The 23,574-nt window shown below is 45.4% G+C and overlaps 8 protein-coding genes across 11 annotated transcripts; 3 read left to right on the plus strand and 5 right to left on the minus strand.

Moving 5' to 3' along the window:
* Positions 1-160: 160 nt before the first annotated feature.
* On the minus strand, positions 161-1,131 carry LOC6737746 (probable chitinase 10). The gene is made up of 2 exons (XM_002084538.4): positions 1,034-1,131; positions 161-978 (listed from the first exon to the last, which is right to left on the minus strand). The coding sequence occupies exons 1-2, from the start codon at positions 1,097-1,099 to the stop codon at positions 205-207; spliced, it is 840 nt and encodes a 279-aa protein (XP_002084574.3). The 5' UTR covers positions 1,100-1,131; the 3' UTR covers positions 161-204.
* A 767-nt stretch (positions 1,132-1,898) lies between these two features.
* LOC6737747 (mucin-2) lies at positions 1,899-4,573 on the plus strand. The gene is made up of 2 exons (XM_016171352.2): positions 1,899-2,069; positions 2,125-4,573. The coding sequence occupies exons 1-2, from the start codon at positions 2,063-2,065 to the stop codon at positions 4,512-4,514; spliced, it is 2,397 nt and encodes a 798-aa protein (XP_016031521.1). The 5' UTR covers positions 1,899-2,062; the 3' UTR covers positions 4,515-4,573.
* On the minus strand, positions 4,477-5,574 carry LOC6737748 (inactive serine protease scarface). Its single transcript, XM_016169729.3, has 3 exons — positions 5,522-5,574; positions 5,378-5,460; positions 4,477-5,316 (listed from the first exon to the last, which is right to left on the minus strand). Coding segments are annotated over exons 1-3 (795 nt in total). The 5' UTR covers positions 5,523-5,574; the 3' UTR covers positions 4,477-4,605.
* A 438-nt stretch (positions 5,575-6,012) lies between these two features.
* Positions 6,013-6,734, plus strand: LOC6737749. Its single transcript, XM_016171354.3, has 2 exons — positions 6,013-6,097; positions 6,150-6,734. The coding sequence occupies exons 1-2, from the start codon at positions 6,028-6,030 to the stop codon at positions 6,578-6,580; spliced, it is 501 nt and encodes a 166-aa protein (XP_016031524.2). The 5' UTR covers positions 6,013-6,027; the 3' UTR covers positions 6,581-6,734.
* On the minus strand, positions 6,646-14,153 carry LOC6737750 (uncharacterized PE-PGRS family protein PE_PGRS54). Of its 2 annotated transcripts, XM_039294162.1 has the most exons (10): positions 14,045-14,153; positions 13,119-13,257; positions 12,821-12,879; positions 12,655-12,758; positions 12,428-12,592; positions 11,997-12,365; positions 8,820-11,621; positions 8,220-8,760; positions 8,030-8,155; positions 6,646-7,656 (listed from the first exon to the last, which is right to left on the minus strand). In XM_039294162.1, the coding sequence occupies exons 2-10, from the start codon at positions 13,191-13,193 to the stop codon at positions 6,885-6,887; spliced, it is 5,013 nt and encodes a 1,670-aa protein (XP_039150096.1). In that variant the 5' UTR covers positions 13,194-13,257; positions 14,045-14,153; the 3' UTR covers positions 6,646-6,884. The 2 variants fall into 2 exon arrangements, with proteins under 2 accessions (XP_039150096.1, XP_039150095.1); XM_039294161.1 differs by having other exon boundaries at positions 8,820-12,365.
* A 1,209-nt stretch (positions 14,154-15,362) lies between these two features.
* LOC27208173 (flocculation protein FLO11) lies at positions 15,363-20,527 on the minus strand. Of its 2 annotated transcripts, XM_039294163.2 has the most exons (3): positions 16,344-20,524; positions 15,558-16,229; positions 15,363-15,496 (listed from the first exon to the last, which is right to left on the minus strand). In XM_039294163.2, exons 1-2 carry the CDS (start codon positions 20,507-20,509, stop codon positions 15,560-15,562), a joined length of 4,836 nt encoding a protein of 1,611 aa, XP_039150097.1. In that variant the 5' UTR covers positions 20,510-20,524; the 3' UTR covers positions 15,363-15,496; positions 15,558-15,559. The 2 variants fall into 2 exon arrangements, with proteins under 2 accessions (XP_039150097.1, XP_039150098.1); XM_039294164.2 differs by having other exon boundaries at positions 15,558-20,527.
* A 92-nt stretch (positions 20,528-20,619) lies between these two features.
* LOC6737751 (peritrophin-1) lies at positions 20,620-21,373 on the minus strand. Of its 2 annotated transcripts, none has more exons than XM_016169726.3 (2): positions 21,287-21,373; positions 20,620-21,230 (listed from the first exon to the last, which is right to left on the minus strand). In XM_016169726.3, the coding sequence occupies exons 1-2, from the start codon at positions 21,291-21,293 to the stop codon at positions 20,701-20,703; spliced, it is 537 nt and encodes a 178-aa protein (XP_016031527.1). In that variant the 5' UTR covers positions 21,294-21,373; the 3' UTR covers positions 20,620-20,700. The 2 variants fall into 2 exon arrangements, with proteins under 2 accessions (XP_016031527.1, XP_016031528.1); XM_016169727.3 differs by having other exon boundaries at positions 21,278-21,342.
* A 1,012-nt stretch (positions 21,374-22,385) lies between these two features.
* On the plus strand, positions 22,386-23,428 carry LOC6737752 (zonadhesin). Its single transcript, XM_002084544.4, has 3 exons — positions 22,386-22,401; positions 22,463-22,546; positions 22,614-23,428. The coding sequence occupies exons 1-3, from the start codon at positions 22,386-22,388 to the stop codon at positions 23,372-23,374; spliced, it is 861 nt and encodes a 286-aa protein (XP_002084580.3). The 3' UTR covers positions 23,375-23,428.
* Positions 23,429-23,574: the final 146 nt, after the last annotated feature.

Below are 23,574 nucleotides of genomic sequence, written 5' to 3' on the forward strand. Positions count from 1 at the left end.
ACTACTCATTTAAAGCAGATAATGCCATATCTATAAGTCAACGTCGATTTAATTTGGCATAACTTATAGTTGACATTACTTAATCATAGAGAATATACCCCTTAGTAGTACTATATGATGTGGCTAAATTTTCTCTGTTTAAGCTTTGGACTACTAAGAATTATTATAATTCAAGCACTTTATTGGGGTCTTAAAATAATATAGTTAGAATCGACGTTTTTTTGACTTGCGCACAGGTTTCTTTGACTTGGATTTGCTTTCATTTAGCTTCGTCTGGCATTTTGCAATCTTGGGATAATCGCATCGTGATGTGGCTATATTGAAATGCAGGCCAGTTGGGCAGTCCATTACCAAAAACATCATGTTGCTGCAGAGCATAAACTTGCCACAATCGCTGCGATGAGCAACAAGGGAGTTTTCCTTTTCATCTGAACACACTCCTCCCGTGATGGCAGGACCATTCGATTCTTTATCTTCTTGGGATCCAACCGAACACTTGGCTTCTGAGGCCTTCATGCAAATGCGACGAGTTGGACTAAAATGTTGTTTGCCAGGACAAGAGCGTAGATGGGGTTTTTTAGATTTGCAGACATAATAATCCTGGCAGGAGCCGTTCTTTGTAAGCATCACTCCATCCTTTTTGCCAGCACACATTTTATCAAGGATTGTAGGACGCGGCTTTTTCGTCGGCCTGACAGTAACGGGAGGATCAGTTTTGGCCATTTCCTCATCATCGTCTTCGTCACTTTCAGAACTCGACGTGTCGTCATTAACATTGTCCTTGCCATCGAAAATGCAATCCACATTGTCAGGATCATCGCAGTGCAACGTTAAGGGATTGAACAATGTATTCTTTTCACAAGTTCCGGTCACAGCGTTTCCATCAGCACACACGTAATATCCTTTACAGGATCCAAACATGGGCAAGAGTCCACCATTTTTACCCTCGCAAAGGGACGTCTTGAATGCAAATCCGTTCTGTGAAAGTGAACATTCTTATTTTTCATACATTTAAGTTTGTTTTCCAACATACTTGTAAAACAGCCAGAGTACTTTCTTGAAGTACTAACATTACGCAGAGCAGTCCAAATAGCTTCATTTTGTGTGATGCTATCGAGTGTTTCTTTGAACTGAAACTTTCCATTCATTGAACTGAGTTTTTATAGACTAGCATTAATGGGTAATTTGCATGATTTGCTAGTATGTAAAATGCTGGAATCTGATTGTACTGTTCATATGATAAAGGAACTCGAATATGAGTACTATCTTTATCATTTTTCTTACTGAGAATTGATAAGAGTTCATATAAAACATATGTAACGTCTGATCAAAAGTGGCATTCCTACAAATGAACGTGTGCCCAGGTTCAAGACCATTTTTGTTTTGGGTTGACTGTTCTATCACGAAATCTTTCATACTTTAGTGAATGAAAGGTATCTTATTTCTAAGAAATCCAATCGACCACTTTTAGATCTATCTAGTTGCAAGTCTTTTACTTGTCTTCTCTAGCAGGTAAACTAGGCCAATTTACCTAAAAAGATTTCTTCAATATTCATTATTATCATTATCTTCTGATTACCATTATCTAATGAAGCCTAAAAGTAGGTAACACTTGACGAACAAAAACCCCCGTTCTTCATAAGAATGTAAAACATTGGGTTCCTATCTGTTGAATATAGAGATTGGAAGGCTTACACTTTTCGGGGAACTTAATTGTTGTCATATCTCACCGAAATTAATTATAACGAAAACAAAAGTGAAAAGATGTTTATCATCGGACATTATTAATAAGCTATTGGCTACTTCCTTGACCAATAGAATGTTATCTATACTATTAGTCATTATCAGCGGAAAAATGTTATTGTTGAAAATGCCAAAAATGTGATCCCATTTCAGTTAATTCCAAGACTTTGGGAGATCGACACACAAACTTAACCGCTAAGAAAATATATTTAACTTTTAAACTTAACAGTTTAAACTTAACTTAACTTTTCCGTGATCATTCGTAGAAAAGTAAAGTCTTAATAGCAATAGTAAAGTCTTTAATCACATAGCACACACAATGAAAGGTGAGTAAAATACAGTTCTCTGTCCAACCAAAAATTATACAAATTTTCTTTACAGTGTGTATGGTTTTCCCGTTTATTCTTTGGCTATTGGGAACACCTGGCGTGCAAGTCCTTTCAATCCAAGGATCGTATGGTGTTGGATGGAATGATGTCAAACAAAATGTCATATTTTCATTTTCGAAACGCAACTCACATGAGTGCGTAGAATCTTCGCAACCAAATTCTACGTACTGTGAATCCTTATCGAATGGATTTTATGAATATCCTTACAACTGCAGCGCATATATAACGTGTTATGATACTTGTGCCGATTTGGAGTACTGTCCCGACGGAAAACTTTTCAACAGTCCTTTGCAAATTTGCGATACACCAGGATCCGTCGACTGCGAACCGTTGCCATATCCAACACCTTCACCCACAGAATCACCACCGGAAAATCCTTGCTTGGGCATAAGAAACAACACTTTGCTGCCCTCCGCTGAAAATTGTAATGAGTTCTATGTGTGCGTGAATGACCAAAGTAAAGTTTATCGGTGTCCTGGTGAGATGCTTTTCAATCCGGACTTGAATATTTGTGATGATAAGGATAATGTGTTGTGCTATGGTGACCGTACTACTCCGGGACCGTTGGATACCACAACGCCTGCTGAGGAGTCCTTCACGAAGTGCGAGGACCAAGATCAAGGAACATTCTTTCCGGACCCTGAAAGCTGTCAGCAATACTACTATTGCTGGGGAAACAATTCCTACACAATTTTACCTTGCCCCGTTGACAATTGGTTTAACCCGATCAGCGGCAATTGCGGTCCCGATATAGACCCAGATGCTTGCCGAGAAACCGATCCAACCTCGACACCAACTATTGCTACTTCAACATCAACAACTGCACCCCCAACATCGCCGGAAGATAATGCTGGTAATCCATGTGCAGGTCAACAACTGGGGGCCAGCTTTCCCCTAAAATCCGACTGTCAGTCGTACCTTCTCTGCCTGAACAATGGTGAATCAACGACTGCGAAATGCCCATCGAATGCCTGGTTCGATCCAAAGACTGGAGATTGTGGTCCAAATGTATCACCCACCGCTTGTCTTGAATCCTTCGAAACTACCACGACTGCTGCAACGACACAAGCGCCGAAGGATCCTTGTGCCGATCAAGAACTTGGAACATCATATCCACTCGTCACAAATTGTCAGCAATATATTCTCTGCATGGGAAACGGAGAGTCCACCATTGCGAATTGCATTTATAACTCCTGGTTCGATCCGCAAACTGGAAATTGTGGCCCCGATGTGTCTCCGACTGCGTGTAAGGAATCCGGAGTTACCACCGCATCCTCCACCCCCACAAGTCAAGCCACCTCTCCGCTCACAACCCCATCGCCCACATGGCCGACGTTGCCTACAGCAAGTACCGAGGAAACAACTACCAATCCTCCGGATGTTTTGGACATTTGTTCTGGAAAGAGTGATGGTTACTATGCCACCTATCCCGAGGTATGCAACAAATACATACTGTGTGCTAGTCCTGTTCCCATTGCATTTTACTGCCCAGAGAGCTTGTTTTTCAACGAGGCTCTGCAGAGATGCGTAGAGTGGGAATCTAGTGATTGTTCCAATGGAGAGACCACAACATCATCGCCGGGACATACAACTCCTAGCCCTGATACTCACATTTGTTCCAATAGCACTGGCCTAAATTTGCCTTACAGGGAAAATTGCCAATGGTATATTTATTGCACAGACGAGAATTCCTTTATGATGGGTATATGTGGCAGTGGGGAATATTTCGATCCGTGGACCGGGAAATGTGGTTTGGATGTTTCACCCGAAGCATGTCGTGAAATCCAAACTACATCCCCGACAGTTACGGATAGCACAGAAGGTCCAACCACGGTAATAACACCAACTACTCTAGGCCCACAACCAGATCCGTGTGATGGAGCTCCTGAGGGAAAACTAGTTCCCTATCCGGATGACTGCTCCAAGTTTATACAATGCATTCAACCCGATCCAATCGTTTATGACTGTCGCGAGGGTCAGGAATTTAGTGCCGCCTTGGAAAGGTGTATGGCTCCTTGGTTTGCAAACTGTTCTATTCCAGCTACAACAATACCACCCGTAACTATTCCTACTACCACAACAACCACCGAGAAGCCTTCACCGAATGGAATTTGTGCGGATAAGCCCGAGGGATCACTGGTGCCATATCCCGGGAACTGTAGCAAGTACATTGTTTGTGAAGACCCCATTCCGGTGGGTTATGCGTGCCCGGAGGGAGAAGAATTCAATCCCACGATTCTTACCTGTACGGATCCTCACATGGCTGGCTGCAATCCAAGTGCTTTTGCTTTGCACGTTTCACCGAAATCCAAATCGGATAATTTCGGCTTTTCTTTATGGCAGTCCTTAAAAGCGATTGCAAGTTTCGTTACAGAATTGTAATCACAATTTCTTTTATTGTATGCTTTTGTAAAAGTAATTATTAAAATGTTGTATCTTCATGTCTTCTGTTTGATTGGTTAAATAAAAGTCTTCAATTAAAAGAAGACTGGCACCCATTGCTGGAAGTGGTGCACGCACGCTGGGCAGGATTCCAATTCAAGGAGTTTGAGCATGAAAGAATGGTTGCTGTTGGTCCGCAATGTATAAACTTCTTGCAACTGCCCGGATAAGGAATGTACGCATTGGGAGGACTGTTATTGCACAACGATTGGACATCAATTGGCAGAGGCAATGATTCCATAGGAGTTACAGGCGGTGGAGTACCAGCGGTGGGCATGGGATCATAAGGTATCACGGTTGCGGGAACGGTTGGAACGGCTGGATACGTGGGCAATGGGGTGAAGGGGACTTCGGGTGGCAAGGTCACAGGATAGCTCTGACAATCCGACAATCCATACTGTGGTGCAACGCATCTCTTGTATACTGAACTCCACTGGAGGTTTTGCCCACAGCGAAGGATACGTGTCTCGTAGAATCGCCTGCAATCTCCGGGATATGCAGTGAATATGACCTCAACATCATGGTTGGTACTTGGAATATCCGAGTTGCAGTTGGAGTACTCCTTGTAGTCACAACGGTAGGTCAGCTGGCTCCAGAACAAATTCACAGGACACTGTTTCTCATAGGCTCGTCCTTTTTGGCATACGTAATACTTGCGACAGTCGTTGGGATATGGCAACATCACATTATGGTTGGGATCGTCAAACGGTGGGCATTGTATAGAGTGGTCGGTTAGTATGGACTATAAATATAAAAAACGATTTTCCTAGACATTACTCTTTTTAACCGGTCGTCACACTTACCACGAGATTATTGTTTTCCTGGCAATCGACAATTGCAATGAAAGCCAACAATCCTAGGAAGATAAGAACAGATCCTTGCCGCACTGCAAAAAAAAATTAACTTTTTATTGCTTTAAGGGATCAAGATTCAATGCCTCTTGTTACTTTTGATGTTGTTTGGTGAAAGAGCTCCAAGAAAGTGGATGCTACAACTTGGAAAAACTCGGCCTTTTATACCAGGAAAAAAGCTAAATATCTTTATCAAGTTGAAGTGCTTAACACTTATTTATCGAACATCAGTTTGCGTAAACAATGAAAGTCAAATCTTAAAAATATTTCCCCTAGATATGCTATGTGTACATATGGAATTCCTACTGCCCAGGTTCATTTCTTCTAAATTACCATTCCCGAATAATGTAAAATCAACAGACATTTGGTTTTATCCAAATTATCATCGAATTAATCATTTTCCAATTTAGAGTACTACCAATTACTTACATAGGTTCTTGAATTTGGTGAGCAAAAGTTAGTACTCATCTTACGGGTTATTTCACCTTCCACTTGACCGGACAAGCTTATCTTTTCAAGGACAGCTATGATATGAAAGCTAATAAATAAAATTCTCCTGAAGGCATAGTATCAATTTGTCAATAACTTGTATTTACTTAGCAATGTTATATAAAAACCCAGAAACATCGGATCGGTATCAGACTGAGAAATCTTCGCGAAGCAGAGAGAAAAGTACAAGCTTAAATATTTTAGTATCATTTAGTAACATTTTAACTTTTATCAGTGTTAAACCAGATACCACTGACTGTTTTACTATGTGCTGCGTTCTATGGATTTTGCATGGCCCAAACTGTGCAGAGATGGCCGTTTCCCAATGACTGCCATCGGTACTACGAGACCCGATTGCTTGACTGTCCTCCGGAATATTATTGGAACTCACAGCTACTACAATGCGATTCCCAGACTCCGGTTGGCTGTTCCTCCATAGATCCGATACCGAATTGGAACTACTCCCATCCCAATCCTCCACCGATTACAGATCCAGAAAATTCCGATCTTTCGAAACTATGCGAGAATAAGCTCAACCAGCTCATACCCTACCCAGCGGATTGCACCAAGTTCATTCGATGTGATTACCTGCCCTTCGTAATGTGCTGCCCGCAATATCTCTATTGGAACTCCAAGCTCCTTACATGCGATAAGATGTGTGTTTAGAGGGTTTCTGAAACAACAACATCGCACAAGCAGTTCCGGAATTTAGATATCCAAACAAAAGTCTCTTTTTCATATTGTGTTTTGTTATTAAATATTAATTACAGTTGCAAATCGTACGAAATATTCAAGAATTGGCAGTGAAACCATTTAATTATATGCGAAAAAACACTTAAGTGCTCAAGAGCAAGCTGCATCAAAATACAACTGGGTGGTTTGTAGATGGCAGTTGGTTGAGCTGTTCTAAAATTGAGCCCCTCTGGAACTGATCTACTATAATATGGGTGGGATGTGTATTGTGCTATCCCTAGCACTTTCCATTGGTGGGCGCCTTGGGACGGCAGATCTTGCTCCTTCCATTGGCGCCGTAGACAATGTTGCAGGAGAAGGTGAAGTAGCCGCAGGTCGAGGACTTGGTGTAATAGGTGGACTGGAAGTTCTTGTTCTCCTGCGGTGGGTTCTTTGTGTTGTCCATGCTGCCGGTCACTGACTTGGTGACGGTCACGTAGCTATCAGGAGCACGCCGTAGGGGCTTGTCACCCCGGACCGGACCCTCGTCGCTGGTGTCGGGTGTGATCTCCACTCCCTTGGGAGCGTGCAGCTCCAGGGCCTTGGTGTGGAACTTCTTTTCCACATTCACGGTTCCTCGGAATCCCGGTGGTATGGCCTCGGTGGTCGAGGGCTCAGCATTGATGGTGGCCTTACCGTTCTGCTTTTGCACCACCTGATATTTTTCACCCGGCACCGGCACTACGACTGTCTGTTGGCTTTGCGTGGGTGACGACTGGTCGTAGGTCTTGGGCTTAGGTGTTGCTTCGGTTGGTGCCACTATGCTGGCCGACTTTGGGGTTTCCTCTAGCTTCACTGGCTTCTCGTTGTAGTACTCATCATCATCGTATTCATCAGGTTCGGCCTCATCTTCATCATCGTACTGAACGGCCTCCGGCTGGTCTGGCTTGTTCACTACCTGCTCCGCTTCCTCCTTGGGCTTGGTGGACTTCAGTTGCGCCTCTGGCACTCTGTCGGACTCATCGGTAAGTGCGGGGCCACTGTAGACAGCATCAGCGCGATCAGTAACACTGCAAGTTAAAAAGTTAAAGAAAAGGAAATAAAATACAATCGTATAAATTGTACAGAAGCACGCACTTCCCATTTGAATAGTAAGTAAGCAAAAGTAATTAGAAGTTTTTAAGGATTTATTTGTTTAAGTATCCAACATAAATAACCTCAAAATGTATACAAAAATGAATACATACAAATAATGAATAAGGAATTCTATTAAGGCATGGCAGTTATAAAATCACAATAAATTGATTGAGCTAGAGCGTGTAACTTTTCAAAATAAATTTTGAACATTTTTTGCCAATTTCAAAACCACAGAATCATAATGTATCCCTTTTGAAATACCCCAAACATGTTTTTCTTTCTTTCTTGACTTTTCCGACTACTTACGCATTCCCGTTGTTGCCAAACTGACTGATGGTATTGAAGAGTTCCCTGTTGGCTTCCCTGTAAGTAGCCACCTGCTCCTTGGTTCCCGACGCGGATTGTGCAGCACCATGATACGAAACACCAAAGCTGAAATGCAAAACCGATAATGAACGACTAAAGTCAATAATCAATAATCCTATAACTATGTTACCTGGATGTTCCGTGAATCTGCGAGCTACTCTGACTAGAGTGAGTGCCAGATGAGGACGATGCCTGGCCGCCACCATTAGCTGCTGGCGGATTGGCCTCCTGGCCGGGTCGGAAACCGATCTGGGCCTGGGAGGAGGTTTGTCCGGGTCCGCTCGACTGGGCGTCCGCCAGGCCGCCCTTGTCATTGGCGTGCACCTCGCTCTGGCTCTGTTGGATGATGCCTCCGCTCTGCGACGAGGCCTTGGTGCCGCCGTCCTTGGCCACCTGTACCTGGGCCTGCGACTGGGCAGGACCTCCTGATCCCTGCGACTGACTTACGGCTCCATCAGCATTTCCGGTAACCTGGGCACTGGCCGCACGATCAGCATCGGACGTCATTGCACTGGCGCTAAAGGTTCCGCCGGAGCTGTAAGTTCCCGACACCTGAGTCTTGGCCGTGCCTCCATTCTTCTTGCCCTGAGCACTTGCTGAGGCTTGTCCGTCGCCAATTGAGGACTCGGCTTGGGAGAAGGCATCGTCAGCTCCGCTGGTACCGGCAGCAACTAGAAAACGAACCATTCAAAACATTATCTTAGATTCCGCTGCCTTGATGGCTGCTTACCAACTCCGCCGGTTCCAACAGCACCAGGTACAGTTTGACTTCCATCTGTATATCGACCTGGTGCCCCAATTTGTCCTGTCTGGGTTCCGTATCCTGGTTGTCCTACTCTGTCTCCGGTCTGTCCGGGCTGTCCTCCAACGACTCCAGTTTGGCCGCCACCTCCTGGCTGTGTTCCATAAACTGGCGCTCCACCGATTCCGGGTTGGCTACCGTAGCCACCTTGTCCACCTACTGTCTGTCCGCCAATTCCGGGTTGAGATCCGGTTCCGTATCCGGGTTGGCCAGCCGTGACCTGACCACCTGTTCCAGGTAAGGTTCCGTATCCGGGTTGCCCGGCTCCGGCTTGTCCACTAACTCCAGGTTGAGTTCCGTACCCGGGTTGGCCACCGCTAATTCCTGCTTGACCTCCAGTTCCTGGCTGTGTTCCATACCCAGGCGATCCACCAATTCCAGGTTGACCACCGTATCCGGGCTTTCCAGCGGCGGTCTGTCCGCTAATTCCAGGTTGGCTCCCGTATCCGGGTTGTACGGCTCCGGGTTGTCCTCCAAAACCTGGTATGACACCGTATCCTTGTTGTCCGGCTCCAGTCTGTCCGCCAACACCAGGAAGGCTTCCATATCCGGGCTGTCCGGCTCCAGTCTGTCCGCCAACTCCAGGTGGGCTTCCATACCCGGGCTGTCCGGCTCCAGTCTGTCCGCCAATACCAGGTTGGTTTCCGTATCCGGATTGTCCTCCAAAACCTGGTTGGGCACCGTATCCGGGTTGTCCGGCTCCAGTCTGTCCGGCAACACCAGGTTGGCTTCCATATCCGGGCTGTCCTGCTCCAGTCTGTCCGCCAGGCTGGCTTCCGTATCCGAGCTGACCGGCTCCGGTCTGTCCGCCAACTCCAGGTTGGCTTCCATATCCGGGCAGTACGGCTCCAGTCTGTCCGCCAGCACCAGGTTGGCTTCCGTATCCGGGTTGTCCAGCTCCAGTCTGTCCACCAATTCCTGGTTGGGTTCCGTAACCGGGTTGCCTTCCACTGGTTCCAGTTTGCCCTCCAATACCAGGCTGAGCTATAAATCCATATCCCGGTTGGCCGGCTCCAGTCTGTCCGCCAATACCAGGTTGGCTTCCGTATCCGGGCTGTCCGGCTCCAGTCTGTCCACCAATACCAGGTTGGCTTCCGTATCCGGGCTGTCCGGCCCCAGTCTGTCCGCCAACTCCAGGTTGACCACCGTACCCGTGCTGGTTGGTTCCGGTCTGTCCACCAACTCCAGGCTTAGTTTCGTATCCGTAATATAAACCAGGGACAGCGGTTAGTGCTCCAATTCCTGGCTGAGAGCCATACCCAGGGAATCCGCTTATGGCAGCCTGTCCTCCGTATCCTGGCTGTCCACCTCCGGCCTGTCCGCTAATTCCAGGCTGGCCGCCGTATCCTGGCTGTCCGGCTCCCGTCTGTCCGGTAATTCCAGCTTGTCTACCGTATCCGGGTTGTCCGACACCGGTCTGAACGCCAATTCCAGGTTGACTTCCGTATCCGGGCTGTCCGGCTCCAGTCTGTCCACCAATACCAGGTTGGCTTCCGTATCCGGGCTGTCCGGCTCCAGTCTGTCCGCCAACTCCAGGTTGGCTTCCGTATCCGGGCTGTCCGGCTCCAGTCTGTCCACCAATACCAGGTTGGCTTCCGTATCCGGGCTGTCCGGCTCCAGTCTGTCCACCAATACCAGGTTGAGCCCAATATCCAGGTTGTGCGGCTCCTGGTTGTCCGCCACTTCCAGGCTGGCTACCGTATCCCGGTTGTCCGGCTCCGGTCTGACCGCCAATTCCTGGTTGAGATGCGTATCCAAATTTCCCTCCAATCGGTTGTCCGGCTCCAGTCTGTCCACCAACACCAGGTTGTGCTCCATATCCAGGTTGTCCGGCTCCAGTCTGTCCACCAACACCAGGTTGTACTCCGTATCTAGGTTGTCCGGCTCCGGTCTGTCCACCAATTCCAGGCTGCGTTCCATATCCGGGTTGTTGACCTCCGTAACCTGGTAACACTACACTGGGACCTGTTTGCACCCCAGTTCCTGGCTGATTTCCGTATCCAGGCGATCCTGCAACCCCTGGTTGGCTTAGATAGCCGGGTTGACCTGTATTTCCGCCTCCGTAACCAGGTTGCCCTTCACTGACCCCGGTCTGAGCTCCAACTCCAGGTTGGCTTCCATATCCGGCTCCAGTCTGTCCGCCAATTCCAGGTTGGGTACCGCCGGGTTGTCCAGCTCCGGTCTGAGAGCCAATACCAGGTTGGCTTCCATATCCGGGCTGTCCGGCTCCGGACTGAGCGCCAACTCCAGGTTGGCTTCCATATCCCGGCAGTCCAGCTCCAGTCTGTCCGCCAATACCAGGTTGGCTTCCATATCCGGGCTGTCCGGCTCCAGTCTGAGCTCCAACTCCAGGCTGGCTTCCATATCCGGGCTGACCGGCTCCAGTCTGTCCGCCAACTCCAGGTTGGCTTCCGTATCCGGGCTGTCCGGCTCCAGTCTGTCCACCAATACCAGGTTGGCTTCCGTATCCGGGTTGTCCGGCTCCGGTCTGAGCGCCAACTCCAGGTTGGCTTCCATATCCGGGCTGTCCGGCTCCAGTCTGTCCGCCAACTCCAGGTTGGCTTCCGTATCCGGGCTGTCCGGCTCCAGTGTGTCCACCAATACCAGGTTGGCTTCCGTATCCGGGTTGTCCGGCTCCGGTCTGAGCGCCAACTCCAGGTTGGCTTCCATATCCGGGCTGTCCGGCTCCAGTCTGTCCGCCAACTCCAGGCTGGCTTCCATATCCGGGCTGTCCGGCTCCAGTCTGTCCGCCAACTCCAGATTGGCTTCCGTATCCGGGCTGTCCGGCTCCAGTCTGTCCACCAATACCAGGTTGGCTTCCGTATCCGGGCTGTCCGGCTCCAGTCTGTCCGCCAACTCCAGGTTGGCTTCCGTATCCGGGCTGTCCGGCTCCAGTCTGTCCACCAATACCAGGTTGGCTTCCGTATCCGGGTTGTCCGCCTCCAGTCTGAGCCCCAACTCCAGGTTGGCTTCCGTATCCGGGCTGTCCGGCCCCAGTCTGTCCGACAGGTTGGGCACCGAATCCGGGTTGTCCGGCTCCGGTCTGAGCTCCAACTCCAGGTTGGCCCTGAGCGCCAACTCCAGGTTGGCTTCCATAACCGGGATGTCCGGCTCCAGTCTGTCCACCAATACCAGGTTGGCTTCCGTATCCGGGTTGTCCAGCTCCGGTCTGGCCGCCAACTCCAGGAAGAGCACCATAACCAGGTTGCCCGGCACCGGTCTGTCCTCCTAATCCAGGCTGGCTTCCGTATACAATTTGACCTGTTCCTGTCTGTCCACCAACACCAGGTTGACCTTGCACTCCGGGTTGACTGACTCCGCCTGCTGGCTGGTCACCTCCCAACTGACTTTCTGATCCCGGCTGTCCGGATACGCTTCCAGCTTGCCCTCCAATTCCTGTATAGCCCGGTTGCCTTTCTGCTGGCCCCCCAACACCAGATTGAGTTCCATATCCAGGGCGCGCTCCACCGATTCCTGTATTAATAATTGGAAGATTGATTTATCAACTGTATACATTTTGAATGTATACGACTTACCACCTCCGGGTAAGCTTATAATGGAATCGGGTCTACCGATGCCTCCGGATCCACTAGCATCGACAATTCTGCCTGAAGAAGGGTAATCCGTTTGGTAGCCAGAACATCCATTGCAGTCCCCTGATGAGAACTGGCTCTGAGCCTGACCCATTCCATGGGTGCCAGCTGAAAGAGGTCAAGAGGTCAATGGATAAAGTGCTAATGGAGCTCATCTAAGCCGTACTCACAGACAGTGGAGCGAGATCCATTTTCGGTGGCCTCCGCCTCGGCCTTTCCATCCTCCTCAGGCTTGCCGAAGTTTAAGTACTGAGACTGGGTTTGTCCCCTCGAACTGCGGATAAACGTGGAATGAATGTAAGCCCAGCTGGCCCAAAATAGTTGTTAACTACTTACTAGCCTCTGCCGCTTCTCTTCTCCCGCTGCAAGTCGTTCAGACTAGTAGCCTCATTTTCCTGAAAGTTAATACATCGATTTAAATTCAATGCTAATGTCAGTCTAATCTATATTCATTCGAAAGGGTCTCAGCAAGTGTGCCCGATTAGATGCTGCTTGTAAGAACTGACCTTGGTCAAATTATGTCTTATCGCCTACTTTTCGAACCGAGTTCATTTACATTACACTACTCTAGTTCCATTCAAAAGCACAGAAGCAACAATTCTCGGTGAGATTCATTAACGATTCGGAAACTTACGATGGCAGCTCCATTTGCGCTTGCCACGAATAGCACGGCGCCAAGTAGCAGCAGGCCCAAGCGAAAGGGCAACATTTCAATAAATTAAACCCTGAATCCAATTGAAAGGCGTCGACGTCGCGGCAACACAACCAGCAAACTGTAAGATGAAATTGAATTGTATTATCAATACACCATATAGATGCGTGTTATTATTAGTTTATACTCCTTCTCTATAATTCTTGTCCGTCACTTTCAGGGGTTATCACTTTTCTTTGAAATGAGCACGCACGCTGTGCTGTTAGATGCCAAAAAAAAGAAGGCAATCGATCTTGAGTTATATTTTTCAGTCTTGCGAGTGATGTAATCGCTAGTGTTAGTTTCAAATTTTAGTTTTTGAATTTCTAAACTGAAATCATGCATATATCCTTTTTGATATCTCTGGCTTTTTACATCATTATTTTGAGTTTCATATGTCAAAAAATACAAGCAAGTCACAGAAGCACTTTACACTTCGAAAGGATAATTGTCTGATTATCCTGGCGAACTTAAATTGTTACAGAATATGTAATATATATATACTTGAATATAGAAATATTTAATATATTTTGGAGGAAAATGTAATCTTCACATAATTGTTTTTAGATGTTGTGAAATTGATTCCATTTATACAAGATTCTTATTTTGCACACATTATAATTTACACACTTGTTGTTCTTTTAGACCATTTACTAATGATATAAGTCCTGTATTTTGGGTTGATTTCAATTTCACTGCATATTTTCCCATTTCGATGTTATGAAATAAAATTCTACAAGTTGTAATCCGTTTCGTAATGCACAATTAATAGGATGTTTTGTTATGTTATTTCTTCACTAGTCCCTTATCTTTAAGATTTATTTTTACTCCATGTCCTTGCTGCGAGAGCACACATCCTGTTCACATACTTTTTCGGCTGCGTGTTCTAGGAATCCAAGGGAGATTTTCCGATTTGCTTCCGATCGCGACAACTGCTGGATTGCGAATAACGCTGGGCTGTACGAGCATCAAAACTCTAGAGCTTGAGCAGAACTCAAATTCATTGAAGGCGAGCAATTTCCAATACATTTGCATTTGGCCAGCATGAATATTTATGTAGGATCCACACCAGCGCAGAGCGCTGGTATCTGTGAGGCGGATCAGGGCACTTGGAGCCCGAGCTGGGAGCTCGTCGCCAGTGCTATTCAGTCGAGTGTCTATTCCATTACGTATCAGCGCTTTGATCGTGTCAATCGATCACTTGGTCTGGCTGGCTTGGCCTGCCGATGGAAGGGGAGGCGCTGACGTCCCCCTCGACAAATGAGTTTCTATGGGCATTACAACATCGTAGTCTATGCCAACGGATGGGGTCTTTTGACCCATTTTAGGGAAATGTACTGGCATTTATTAGCATATAAAGATACGCAATTGTGTATCTCTTGGATACATTTCAAGTGTGTGTCCCTGCCCACACCCATTCACTTGACTTGTATGTGCTCTCTTTGCATCTGGCGAAGGCTTTATCGATTGGACACTCGATTTCCCAAGCCACTTATTTACTTCTACAAATCAAAAATTGGCGGAAGTAATTTAATCAGATAACCTTTGAGACTAATTATTTGCTTTCGCTTTCTGGTTAGACTACCCATCGTCATATCTATATATAGAGCCAGCCCCCATTCAATGTTGAGTTCGGCTTTATACCCTTATCTGCTAAGAGCTTCTATGAAACCATGTGTTAAATTGAACTGAAGCATTAAATTTTCAATTTTTAAATACCCATCGTCTGTATGGGGTGTGTTTCAAGGCTAGTAATATTTTTAATTGAAACCTAGATTGATAAGATCTACGAAAAAGGCCTAGGAACTGTGGAAAGCAAATAAGCCGGCTATAGTCTACCCATTACTTATTTTACTAGATACGATTGCACTTAAAAGTATCTTTAACCTTTTTTTCCAAGTTTAATGGGAATAAAGTTATATGAAATTTATATTGCATTGTAATAAGAATTTATATTGAGACCAATTTTTTTTACACCTTGAGATGAATTTGAGAATACCTTTTGTTTCTATAACAATAGGGTACTTCATTACCAAAGTGCCTCAGTCTATTGAAATAAATTTGCATGCATCCAAAAATATCTATTTAGATCATCTCAAAAAACACCAGTAAAATAAAAATGCGATTGAATGTGTTCTTTTTATATACAACAATAGGAATTTAACATTGAGTTTCTGTTTCATTATATTAATAAATTTGCTAACTTTTTTTAATCGATTGGTAATTTTCGCAGTATAAATAAATTTGTTATAATTCGCCTTATTTTTAATTAATTTCTTGGGTGTTTGGAGGGTCCAATGAAGAATGCCTTTGCACCGCATCTGAAAGATAAAGTATATGCATGTTATTTATTGATATTTTGTCTACTTTAATTTGACTTACTCTTATGTGCAGAACCGCCTGGACTTTTCGCAGGCTTGACTAACGGGATTCCAGTAAAGTCCTGAATTACAGCTCATTACAACACCTCTCAAGCCAAAACACTTGACGTATTGGGAGCAATCGCTTTGAAAAACGTCAAAATTCATGCCCGCTGCGCAAGAAATCGATTGACTCGCCCGAAGATTTGTGCAGTATTTATTGGACCAATCACATGACTTTATCTCCGGGTTCCAATACAGCGGATCTGGACACTTGCGCTCCAATGCCACGCCATTGCTACACTGCAAATACATGGTGCAGTCCGTTGGATGTGCAAGGAAATCCACTCCAGGTCCGCAAACCTTCTCCTCTGGATTGGCATTTTCATCGTCGTTGTAGCAAACACCTGAGTCTCCACTGCAAACAAATTTGTGATAGTCCCAGTAAAGATTAGCTGGGCACTCCATAATTAGTTCATTTCCGTTGCTGCAGTGAATATATTTGTGACAATTTGTTGGGTGGGGTAAATATTGATACCCGGTACTACAAGAAAATGGTGGTAAACTTGAAGTTGTGGTTTCAGGGGATGAACTTGATGAGGGTTCTAAGGTTGTGGATCTTGAGGAAGATGGAATTGGACTACTCGTAGTATCGTATACTGGCGTGGAACTTGTGGAAACTTGTCCTGCAGTACTGTTTTCCCCAGGTGATAGGGTAGAATCGTCTAACGTTGTGCTCTCCTCGGGAATATTTGTCGTAGTCACAACCGTGCTACTTTCGTCTGTTGTTGTGTCCTGGGTTATAGTAGTAGATGTGTCAGGAATCGGTGTAGTAGTATCATCCGCAGGTTTTTTGGTAGTCGTCTCGATTGTAACAGTTGTGTCGTCTTCACTCGTGGTGCTCCCTTCAGGATCATTAGTTGTGTCCTGGGGGACAGTGGTAGATTCCTCAGGAATCGGTGTTGAATCTTCTACCGTTGTATCATCCTCAGGTTTTTCGGTGGTCGTCTCGGTTGTAACAGTTGTGTCGTCTTCACTTGTGGTGCTCCCGTCAGGATCATTAGTTGTGTCCTGGGGGACAGTGGTAGATTCCTCAGGAATCGGTGTTGAATCTTCTACCGTACTATCATCCTCAGGTTTTTCGGTGGTCGTCTCGGTTGTAACAGTTGTGTCGTCTTCACTTGTGGTGCTCCCGTCAGGATCATTAGTTGTGTCCTGGGGGACAGTGGTAGATTCCTCAGGAATCGGTGTTGAATCTTCTACCGTAGTATCATCCTCAGGTTTTTCGGTGGTCGTCTCGGTTGTAACAGTTGTGTCGTCTTCACTTGTGGTGCTCCCGTCAGGATCATTAGTTGTGTCCTGGGGGACAGTGGTAGATTCCTCAGGAATCGGTGTTGAATCTTCTACCGTAGTATCATCCTCAGGTTTTTCGGTGGTCGTCTCGGTTGTAACAGTTGTGTCGTCTTCACTTGTGGTGCTCCCGTCAGGATCATTAGTTGTATCCTGGGGGACAGTGGTAGATTCCTCAGGAATCGGTGTTGAATCTTCTACCGTAGTATCATCCTCAGGTTTTTCGGTGGTCGTCTCGGTTGTAACAGTTGTGTCGTCTTCACTTGTGGTGCTCCCGTCAGGATCATTAGTTGTGTCCTGGGGGACAGTGGTAGATTCCTCAGGAATCGGTGTTGAATCTTCTACCGTAGTATCATCCTCAGGTTTTTCGGTGGTCGTCTCGGTTGTAACAGTTGTGTCGTCTTCACTTGTGGTGCTCCCGTCAGGATCATTAGTTGTGTCCTGGGGGACAGTGGTAGATTCCTCAGGAATCGGTGTTGAATCTTCTACCGTAGTATCATCCTCAGGTTTTTCGGTGGTCGTCTCGGTTGTAACAGTTGTGTCGTCTTCACTTGTGGTGCTCCCGTCAGGATCATTAGTTGTATCCTGGGGGACAGTGGTAGATTCCTCAGGAATCGGTGTTGAATCTTCTACCGTAGTATCATCCTCAGGTTTTTCGGTGGTCGTCTCGGTTGTAACAGTTGTGTCGTCTTCACTTGTGGTGCTCCCGTCAGGATCATTAGTTGTATCCTGGGGGACAGTGGTAGATTCCTCAGGAATCGGTGTTGAATCTTCTACCGTAGTATCATCCTCAGGTTTTTCGGTGGTCGTCTCGGTTGTAACAGTTGTGTCGTCTTCACTTGTGGTGCTCCCGTCAGGATCATTAGTTGTGTCCTGGGGAACAGTGGTAGATTCCTCAGGAATCGGTGTTGAATCTTTTACCGAAGTATCATCCTCAGGTTTTTCGGTGGTCGTCTCGGTTGTAACAGTTGTGTCGTCTTCACTTGTGGTGCTCCCGTCAGGATCATTAGTTGTGTCCTGGGGGACAGTGGTAGATTCCTCAGGAATCGGTGTTGAATCTTCTACCGTAGTATCATCCTCAGGTTTTTCGGTGGTCGTCTCGGTTGTAACAGTTGTGTCGTCTTCACTTGTGGTGCTCCCGTCAGGATCATTAGTTGTGTCCTGGGGGACAGTGGTAGATTCCTCAGGAATCGGTGTTGAATCTTCTACCGTAGTATCATCCTCAGGTTTTTCGGTGGTCGTCTCGGTTGTAACAGTTGTGTCGTCTTCACTTGTGGTGCTCCCGTCAGGATCATTAGTTGTGTCCTGGGGGACAGTGGTAGATTCCTCAGGAATCGGTGTTGAATCTTCTACCGTAGTATCATCCTCAGGTTTTTCGGTGGTCGTCTCGGTTGTAACAGTTGTGTCGTCTTCACTTGTGGTGCTCCCGTCAGGATCATTAGTTGTGTCCTGGGGGACAGTGGTAGATTCCTCAGGAATCGGTGTTGAATCTTCTACCGTAGTATCATCCTCAGGTTTTTCGGTGGTCGTCTCGGTTGTAACAGTTGTGTCGTCTTCACTTGTGGTGCTCCCGTCAGGATCATTAGTTGTGTCCTGGGGGACAGTGGTAGATTCCTCAGGAATCGGTGTTGAATCTTCTACCGTAGTATCATCCTCAGGTTTTTCGGTGGTCGTCTCGGTTGTAACAGTTGTGTCGTCTTCACTTGTGGTGCTCCCGTCAGGATCATTAGTTGTGTCCTGGGGGACAGTGGTAGATACCTCAGGAATCGGTGTTGAATCTTCTACCGTAGTATCATCCTCAGGTTTTTCGGTGGTCGTCTCGGTTGTAACAGTTGTGTCGTCTTCACTTGTGGTGCTCCCGTCAGGATCATTAGTTGTGTCCTGGGGGACAGTGGTAGATTCCTCAGGAATCGGTGTTGAATCTTCTACCGTAGTATCATCCTCAGGTTTTTCGGTGGTCGTCTCGGTTGTAACAGTTGTGTCGTCTTCACTTGTGGTGCTCCCGTCAGGATCATTAGTTGTGTCCTGGGGGACAGTGGTAGATTCCTCAGGAATCGGTGTTGAATCTTCTACCGTAGTATCATCCTCAGGTTTTTCGGTGGTCGTCTCGGTTGTAACAGTTGTGTCGTCTTCACTTGTGGTGCTCCCGTCAGGATCATTAGTTGTGTCCTGGGGGACAGTGGTAGATTCCTCAGGAATCGGTGTTGAATCTTCTACCGTAGTATCATCCTCAGGTTTTTCGGTGGTCGTCTCGGTTGTAACAGTTGTGTCGTCTTCACTTGTGGTGCTCCCGTCAGGATCATTAGTTGTGTCCTGGGGGACAGTGGTAGATTCCTCAGGAATCGGTGTTGAATCTTCTACCGTAGTATCATCCTCAGGTTTTTCGGTGGTCGTCTCGGTTGTAACAGTTGTGTCGTCTTCACTTGTGGTGCTCCCGTCAGGATCATTAGTTGTGTCCTGGGGGACAGTGGTAGATTCCTCAGGAATCGGTGTTGAATCTTCTACCGTAGTATCATCCTCAGGTTTTTCGGTGGTCGTCTCGGTTGTAACAGTTGTGTCGTCTTCACTTGTGGTGCTCCCGTCAGGATCATTAGTTGTGTCCTGGGGGACAGTGGTAGATTCCTCAGGAATCGGTGTTGAATCTTCTACCGTAGTATCATCCTCAGGTTTTTCGGTGGTCGTCTCGGTTGTAACAGTTGTGTCGTCTTCACTTGTGGTGCTCCCGTCAGGATCATTAGTTGTGTCCTGGGGGACAGTGGTAGATTCCTCAGGAATCGGTGTTGAATCTTCTACCGTAGTATCATCCGCAGGTTTTTCGGTGGTCGTCTCGGTTGTAACAGTTGTGTCGTCTTCACTTGTGGTGCTCCCGTCAGGATCATTAGTTGTGTCCTGGGGGACAGTGGTAGATTCCTCAGGAATCGGTGTTGAATCTTCTACCGTAGTATCATCCTCAGGTTTTTCGGTGGTCGTCTCGGTTGTAACAGTTGTGTCGTCTTCACTTGTGGTGCTCCCGTCAGGATCATTAGTTGTGTCCTGGGGGACAGTGGTAGATTCCTCAGGAATCGGTGTTGAATCTTCTACCGTAGTATCATTCTCAGGTTTTTCGGTGGTCGTCTCGGTTGTAACAGTTGTGTCGTCTTCACTTGTGGTGCTCCCGTCAGGATCATTAGTTGTGTCCTGGGGGACAGTGGTAGATTCCTCAGGAATCGGTGTTGAATCTTCTACCGTAGTTTCAATTCCCGAACTATCTTTGCTAGCATTTTCTAATTCAACCGTTGGCGATTTGGTTTTTGTTGGATTCGTTATGTTTCTTTGATAGTAGTATGGTGCTCCAATATTCAGCTTTGATGCCGTGTCATCGTTTTTGTTTAAATGGATGTGGTTAACTTTTTCACTTGTCCGAGCTTTTATAAACTTAGTACCACTATCGTAGTGATTACTTTGCTTTTGTAATGACTGTTGATGTTCTGATTTTACGTGCACTATTTTTGTAAGTACTACAGTCACCGCAACACATATTACAAATTGCTTAAAATTAAACTTTTTATTCTTCATCACTACCGCCTTACGTTCGAGTTGCACAGAAGCATTTGGTGAAATGATACCTGTGCTTTGTGCATTCATATTTATAACCCCAATCGAAGCTCATTCACCATCTTATCTGATCTTTTTCGCGAAGTCCGTTATCTTTAAGAGGAACTCAATTGTATGCCGTCTGGTGAAAAACAATTACGTTGTATTGCTATTTCTTTATTTTGATTAGTATTAATGTACATTTTTGGGTGTTACAAAATACTACCTCGTCAAGTTGGCGGTTATTGCACCTGGTGTGCACCAGACAACTCAATCGCATTATCGCAGGTATAGTCACACGATTGAAGAGGTTGGTTCCAATACAAACCACTCGGGCAGCTCAGTTTAAAGCCAATGTTGTAGACACACTGGATAAACTTAGTGCAGTCCGGTATATAGGGCAAAAATGGTAGCCCGGATGCGCAATTCAAGGTCGATGGTGTGGTGGTCTCGTTCTTGTCATCAGCACAATGCTGTGACTCCCAGGAGCACACACTCAGCTCCCGATCCCAATACAGGCCGTCCGGACATATCTTCAAAATACCCTCACCATACAGGCATTGATAATACTCTCTGCAGTCGGGTGCTGGGAGAAACAGATCTTCATCAGCACACAGGACTGGAGGTGGTAGTGTAGTGGCTGGAACCTCCGTGGTATCCTCCACACTGGTAGATTCATCTGTTGTTAGATCGATGGTGGTATCTTCTCCAGACGAGGTCGATCCACTTACAAGGAGTGCAAACAATCCAAGTAATCCAATAATCTGAAAACCTTAAGAAAACTACGATATTGGTTTTCAGTTCATTGTGTAACACTACCTGAACTACCTTTCATGTTTTAAAAATTACACGTTCCGACAGAGTAGAACTTTCAACTAGGGTACTGTGCTTATATAGCATATTCCTCAACTTTATACTGAACTAATCGCCTCTTGGTTATCTGTGGAATCTGCTTCATTTACACGTGTATTGACAGTCATAAGTCATACTAAATCAACTTCACATCTTTTGATAAATTTATTGCCGTTCCATTTTCTATAAAAAGTGGATCGAAACGAATTTTCTCATTGCACCTCAATAACGTGAATACATAAATATTTTAAAATAAATGTTTTTACAGCAAGTTTGACATTAGCTTACCTTACTGTTCACAATTAGTAGGATACCATAAAATTTTCATCAATAAATTTGTTAATGTTAATATTGCTAAGTATTTACTTGTCGATTCCTTGGTATTTACGTGTCGATTCCTAATTAGTACGCTTTATCAGTGTTGACCATACTTAACTACTAACGCTTGTATGTACATTAAGTGTTCTGGGAATATAATACTTCTGTCCTAGATACTTCAAGTGCATCCGGAAACAAATAAACTGCGATTCGCAAAAAGCTTACTGTATTTTATTTTTACAATTATATATTAGATTTTATATATATATGCTTTAAACTATCAAGTTGACTTACACGATTTACTTTAATATGATTTCTTTCTTTTCGATCGTTAACGATAAGAATCACATGACAATCAGTTTATTAATTAAAATCTGTATGGAATAATACATATATATTATAAAGACATATACAAAAAATAAAAAAATCCCCCGAAATTAAAAGCAATAAAAAATATATTTTCAATTTCAACATCCATTTATGAGTCTTCTCGATTCTGTGACTTATCTTGGTTACTTTTTTTGCCTCCATTATCTTATCGCGAATAATTGAAAAGTCAATTACTTGTTCTTGATAACCGGAAGTTCAAGGGTTACGCATTACCATATATGTGAATTGTAACAATAAAAAAAAACAATTCATAACTGAATTAAAAAACATTTAAATTCGATTTTGTGGATATTAAGATATTAACCAATTTTATTTTCTTAAATAAATAGTTCACATTCATTATCAATCAAGTTATTGCAGTCTTATCATGTTTGGTCAAGATAGTGATAATGAGAACACTTTAGTGACTTGTTGTATGCTAATTAAAGGCTGAATGAGATGCAGCTCGAAATGCTATAAATGCACCGCCTACTGCAAGTTATTCATTGGTTTTGGTTTGTAGATCACCGATCGTCGCTGCAATGAAGTGTAAGTACCTGAAAAGAATATAAATATTATTTTTTTAATATTAAAGACAAACGGTTTTGGCTTTCAGTGGTCTGGATGTTGATGTCCTTGCAGCTTATGCTTTTGGCAACTGCTCTTAGTGCCAGACAATGTGTCAAGCCAACTGCTGCGCCAAAGCCCCCTGAGGATCCTGACGATCCCACTGATGATCCCTGGGATCCCACAGATGACTCATCGGAGGATCCATCCGATTCGACCGATGAACCATGGAAGCCCACTGTTAAGCCCACAGTACTACCAACTGAACCGCCCTCAAACATCACGACTACTGAAAATCCATCGGAGCCAACTGAAAATCCATTGGATCCCACGGGAAATCCCACCAACGAACCATCGGAGCCAACCGAAGAATCCACTGAAAATCCATCGGATCCCACAGGAAAGCCCACTGGAGAAACGTCTAATCCCTCAGATCAACCCACTGACAGTCCAACAGATCAGCCGAGTAAAGAACCAACTGAAGAGACTGAGATACCGGGGGGAGAAACCACCACTGAAGGTACTTCAGATTCCACTGAAGAGCCCACTGGAGAGTCATCAATTCCCACGCATGAGCCAGAGAAATCCTCGGACGATCCATCAGGTCCGACAAGTGCTACCACCGAGACAACTCCCAACGTGGATGCGAACGCCTCCTGTCGAGCTCATCAAGGTGTCCAATTCCTGCCGCATCCGTACGATTGCCATTTATACATACATTGCGATGGGGATATTGGATTCGTCAAGGATTGTCCAAGTGATCTGTACTGGAACTCGGTTAACCAGACTTGCGACAAGACCTGTGCCTAAGCAAATAAAGTAAAGTAATGTACATAAAGTACAAATAAATAGCATGCTCTCAAATAACGTTCTTTTACCTAGCTGGGTTTCTTTTAACTTTTTTGGGATCTTGAGGTGGAACAAGACCTTGTTCGTGACATTCATTCATAACTTTGCGAATTCCGAACACCAAACTTTGGGGAGTGTCTACATTGAGATAGGTGATGACT

The sequence above is a fragment of the Drosophila simulans genome, chromosome 3L (genome assembly GCF_016746395.2).
Source record: "Drosophila simulans strain w501 chromosome 3L, Prin_Dsim_3.1, whole genome shotgun sequence".
Lineage (NCBI taxonomy): Eukaryota > Metazoa > Arthropoda > Insecta > Diptera > Drosophilidae > Drosophila > Drosophila simulans.